General features: G+C 35.4%; 1 protein-coding gene across 1 annotated transcript in view; it reads right to left on the bottom strand.

The window, feature by feature from the left end:
• Trpc7 (transient receptor potential cation channel subfamily C member 7) overlaps positions 1 to 5,855 on the bottom strand; it is a 140,324-nt gene extending 134,469 nt beyond the window's left edge. Inside the window, exon 1 of the mRNA XM_015488785.2 lies at positions 5,507 to 5,855. Within this exon, the coding sequence (XP_015344271.1) occupies positions 5,507 to 5,508 (2 nt within the window). The 5' untranslated portion in view covers positions 5,509 to 5,855. The remainder of the gene's footprint in view (positions 1 to 5,506) is intronic.
• Positions 5,856 to 6,000: the final 145 nt, after the last annotated feature.

Below are 6,000 nucleotides of genomic sequence, written 5' to 3' on the forward strand. Positions count from 1 at the left end.
ACATTGCTAAAGTACACTTTGCAAAAGATTGAGGGAGAAACGATGGTCAGTGTTCAAGTTCACAAGCTCCTTCTGAACCCATTTCTTTCAACAATGCTATTATTCCAGGAAGAGAATATACTTGTTCATGCCAAAGGCAGACCCTAGACTGGAAATCCTACAGAATTATTTACATGAGAGAGGGATTCACAAATAGGATGCAGATATTTATTGTTATATGTTTTTCAGAAGGAGAGGCATAGATGAGTTGAAAGCTAAGAAGTCCCCTTATTTGTTTCTCCAAAGACCTTCTCCAGAAGATGTAATAAGTTCAGTTTCCAGGCCTGTCATCTGGGCACACATACACCGGTGGAAGTTAAGCCAACACAAGACCAATAATCTTCCTCATGGAATTAACCTATCTTGAGATAGATTTCTACCTCTCTCAGAAACATATCTCTGGACTTAGCTGTCACAACTCAACCCAGGAAAAAACAGTTTCCACTCAAAAGCATGTGAGCTGTGTGTCAGATATGAAACATCAGCCGTCCTCGAAGAATCAGGCACTATAGCTTGATTCCATGTCACTTTTCCATTAGAGTTCTGTCCAGGAGGGAGAATAGTTCAGACTATAAGGTCAGGGGTACCCAACTATTACACAGCAAGAAGCATTGGGGAGATAAATTTAAAGGAAATATAATAACTACTGAACCAAATCAGCAGAAAATCATTTCAGAAGTACCCAATCTAAATTCAGAGTTCACATGAACATCATAGATGCTGAAGCCTTCAAACTTAAAGGATGCTCAAATATAATTTTTTATTCCCCTCATAAATGAAACAATAAAAAGCAAGGTGGTAGCTTTCTCATTTTTAGGTGAAGAAACTGAGATAGGTGAAGTGAAAAGAATAAACCTTGGGGCAAATAATTTGTGCAGAAGGGTAGGACATCACATAAATCTTTCTGTTTCTATAATAATTATAAAAAGTGTGCATGAGTGGCTGGTATTTCTCAGAACTTAAAATGTCTTCACCAGTTGTCATGCATTTTTCTGAATGACCTTGAGAGCAGACACCCAGATGTAGCAAGAAATAAACAAGCCTCTCTTTCACAGCCGTTAAAACCTCAGCTTCAAGATACATTTGGACGCCCCCAAAATGGTCAGTTATGCTCCCTTTCTAAAGGAATTTGGCATTAAAAAATGAAACCTTATCCATTTTTTCAAGTCACCTATTCATATGCACATGCAATGAGATGTGCTACCCAATGAGATTGCTTCCAAATTGAGGGGTTTCCCCATAGACCCTGGAGCCATGTCTCAGTCATGATTCAGATTGATGGAGGCCTTTTAACCTTACTGTGGGCTTCTTGGTAATTCTGACTCCCTCTTAGAAGCACCTCTCCAATGTCTGTCTAATGATGCCTTTTAAACATTTGGATACTTATAAATACATTTAGCTACCATGTCTTTGCCATTTTACCTTAAAATTATAGATAATCATGATTTACCTATATGTATCCCATGGGTTGGAAAGAAACCATGAGAACGATGATGTGTTGTAAAGATAGTTATTTGGCCCACAGAGCTGGTGGTCAGAACTCCCACTCATGAATCCAACATGTTCCCTTGCTGGACTTTGATGATCCTATCCCCATTTTAGGGTCAAAAATGAAGAAAAATGATTCTTCCTAAAATGCAATTGATATTTGCCCCTACTTTAATATTTTTCTTAAAAATGAACTTTGAATGCAAATATTTTTATATTGGAATATATTATTGAGATAATGAATGATCAAACTCATAAAACACCTCAATTAAGATACTGTTTTTCTTTTTCTAAAAATGCATACATTGACATTTTATGTCATTGAGGAGAAGGGTTCCAGTGGAAACAAAACCATATTTGAGAGGAGAACTGCTTATTAAACTCTCTCTTACTCTCTCTGTTGCTATTTTTATCAAGCTTTGCTTACAGATGCATCAACCAGTCTGAAGGAAGCCAGATGTGAGTAATCTGTGAAAAGTATGAATCTTGCACCTTAACTCCATGCAAATGAACATGACCATAAAGCCTTTAGAGACAGGTATGGTTGTGGTTAATTATTTATTAAGAAAAGAACTCTTAAAATGTCTTTTAGTGATATTTTTTTATTAAAATGCCATAAGCATCAAAAGTCTCTGTGAAAATTATTCAAGCCTGAAATCAATTCAGTCTATGACATTCCCCAACTGAATGTAGAATCAAACAAAATCCAGGAGTCAGATCAGTTACCCAGGAAAACCCAGCTTTGGCCTGTATACCTTCTGAGTTTTAGTGAGAGTGATAAAATAGTAAAGTGATCTGCAGTCTTTTCCTAAACCTCAGTTCTCTCACCATTATAAAGGGAGTAATAAAATTCATCTCTCATGTTTCTTAGGACCACATTAAAGATTAAATAGTGCATGCCAAATGCCCTGAACACTATAAAGCTTTATACAAATATTCATGACAATAATGATAAAAATCTTGCATATTGATACACTTAAGTACCAATATACTTAAGCACAAAATTATTTAAATTGATTCAGATTTTACCCTTCACTGATATACTCAGCTTCACTACATTTTAAAATGACTATGTAACAGTGATAGTTAACATATATTATACATTTATCATGTGACAGACACTATAAGTGATTTATATGAATTATTGTTTTAAATAAATTATCATATGATAAGCTTAGCTATTTTCTTAAATGACTACTCAATCATAATGATTAACATTTATTACACATTAACTATGTGCCAACCTTCATGCTGAGTATTTTACATGCATTATCATTTTAAGTTCTCACAAACTACTTCAGTACTATTCAGTACTACTACTTAGGTACTATTTTCATTCTGTTTTAACAGATGATGAAATGATGTAAGATAGATTAACCATATTTCTCAGATGATAGAACTTGTTAGTGGTGCACCTACTATTCGGAGTCTAGACTGTCTGATTTCAAAGTCTATGCTGGTGTGCCATTGCCATCCATCTTCCTCCTGCATTTCATTAAGTTTCTTTTGTCCATAAAATTTTCCATTAGAGTGAAGGATCCTTGAGGGCAAGGTGATTGCTTGTTTGTGTGGCATATGCACCTGGTGCCCAGTAGACCTGATATTTGGCACATGGTGTATGGTCAGATAATTTAATGAATTCTTAAATACTTGATCTGGGCTGGCCTTTCAAGAGGACCAATAAAATAGAGGTGTTAATGTTTACCAGCATCCTATTTCTTACAAATAGAGGAACCATGTAATCTTATAACCATGATTTCCTATTTCTGAGTGACAACTATTAAATAAGGCATGGTTCCAAAGTAAAATCGATTTTCAATTAGCTCATTATACATGATGACCCATAAGTTACTAGATGAGACAGCTAATATAAGAAGTTATATTAAATCCCTTGAGTGACTGAGGCAGAAAATTGAGACATTTCCCTTTCATAATACTGAAAATTTTTGCATATTTCCAAAGGCATCCAACTTATTTCTAAATGTCATCTTCCATATTATGTTGAAGTTGAAGTGATATAGTGAATATAAATTACTTAGTACCTAATAAGTGCTTTAGTGTCATTGAATATTAACTTTTTTAGTTTATCAATATTAATTGTGGGTCTAAGGTATTCAATTTCCCACCTAAATTAGTGACAATAATATGCTTGTCTAACATATATGTTTTGAGTGAAAGCAAAGAGATACCCACCTAATTATTCTGTTATGTATGTGAGTTCATACATATCACCAGTCCAATCCTAAGGAAACAAGCAATGTGGCCCTCTGCTACTCATTACAATATATTACATTAAGATATACTTTCTAAACAATTCTGCTAATGTATGATAGTTTTTCCATTCTATCTGTATTGAATAATATTATTTAGTGTTCTTAAAAGTTAACAACTGATTCCATTAGTAATTTGCTTTTTCACAAAATAGTGTAATTTAGAGAAGAGGCTATTCTCAGTAGTTTCAAACTACCTTATATATTAGCTGTCCAAATATAACTAGTGCTTTGTGTTTGCTTCCTTTTTTTCTCCTTACCTTAAAAATTTTTATTTGCTTATTTGGGCAAGGAAGTTATGAAACTGGATATCTATATCTCATTGTGTACAACTTCAGATAGAGTTAAAATGACAAGTTCAAATAGTTACATATAAAAAGATTCATGTTGTAATAAAATAGATATGTGTGATATTCTGATGGTTTTATTGACCTCTGTGCCAAAAGAGTCTGAAATGAATATCTACCACCAGGAAAAACAGAGGCCCTTAAATTGTGAAATGAAAATACTGGAAACAGTAGCATGCTGAATATTTATCTCAGAGAAGTGTTGATTGCTTTTGCTAAACAGCAGCTCCTGTAGTTCACATCCAAGATACCACATGCATTCTGCAATTAGCCTCAATGAGGCTCTACATAGTTCTGATTTTTTTTTTTCTGGGTTAATTACTGCCTAAAGGAGTTAGCTAGTCTACATGCCCCTAAGCCTAGGAGCAAGTGTTTTTGGAGATAAGTATTTATGGAATTATAATTGTAACATAGAATATTGGTAAATTGTTAGACAATTGAGTCAATGTCATTGCTAAAAAGGCCTTAGACAGTGGGTCTGCATCATATCCATAATGAATATTCTGGATTTTATGTGAGTTCATTCATAAATCTGGTAAGTGTGCTTAGTACTTTAGAAATAGGACCCACCAGCAGGTGGCATTCTGAGGCAAAAATTCACTGAGTGCCACCAGACAGGGTCAATCATTATTGCCTTTTAAAAATCTACCCTGAATCCATTAAAGCCTTTAAATTATAATTAATGACAATGGCATCTTTGTCGTGTCTCCTTAATCATACCTAAGTGAATTTACAACTTCAAACTTAAAGTGGAGACTCTGTGATCCAGATTATCAAAGATAGCTCATGTCAAAGCTCTGCCCAGATTACATCTCTTTTATTAAGAGCATATTTGTTATTTTGAAATGGATGTCTAAAGGAGACATAGAGCTCAGACCATATTTTCAATAAGAAAGAAAAAAAGAAAAATCACAGCCCTTTTCTTGCCACCTGTAGTTCTTTAACAGTGACTATTTATTATAATGTATCCTTCTTCCTCTTTCCAACTCCATATTTATATTCAAATAAATAACAACAGAACACCAAATTCTAAAAGCTCTCAGTAGTGAAAAGGTAGACAACACACATACTCTTTTAGAAATAAAACTATACTACTCCAGTACAAAAGGACTAGGCTTACCAGGAGGAGTTGCCTATTTCTAAATGGCTTTGTAAACTTAGACTGTCAATAAAAGAAAAAAAAATTCCTACCAACTTAACAAATAAGAAAGATGTCACATTCAGACAATATCTAAAAAAATCTAAGCAATGACCTAGAGAGAAAGGGCCAATAAATAAAAGTTAATTAATTTCATATTTCAGCTAGAAAACAATCTCTACTGAAAAAAAAATCAATATGAAAGACTCGTCATAGCTACTTACATTGAGGGTAGAATACGCAGGCTTGTCCCTCCTCTAGATGACCGGGATCCGGTGCAGAGTCGCGGGAATCTGGCTCCCCATGGGTGGTAGCTGAGGAGGTGCTGCTCTCCGTGGTGCTGAAGTATAGAGCTGGTCAAGAGAGTGGAGTTGCGATAATGTGAAAGTGCGCTCCGCTTTTCTTTGTGCTGCAGTGGTAAAAACTCGCCTTTCTTCTTTTGTAGCAGACCCGACTTCCCGTTCTTTTCCTAATCTGGGGGAAATTTCCCAGAGAACATGAAGGAGAAGCATCCGTGTGTGAGACTGGCATGCAGCGTGATGATGGGTTAGTATAGTCCCCACCCCCTCTTCCAGACATAGCTTTGAAAGAGAGAGAGCAACTCTGTTTTTCCACCGTAGCCCCTCAGAATTTCTACTTGGCCCCTCCGTCCCAGAATAGTGCATCTCTCTCTCTCTCTCTCTCTCTCTCTCTCTCTCTCTCTCTCTCTCTCACACAC

The sequence above is a fragment of the Marmota marmota genome, unplaced genomic scaffold, assembly GCF_001458135.2.
Source record: "Marmota marmota marmota unplaced genomic scaffold, marMar, whole genome shotgun sequence".
Classification (NCBI taxonomy): Eukaryota; Metazoa; Chordata; class Mammalia; order Rodentia; family Sciuridae; genus Marmota; species Marmota marmota.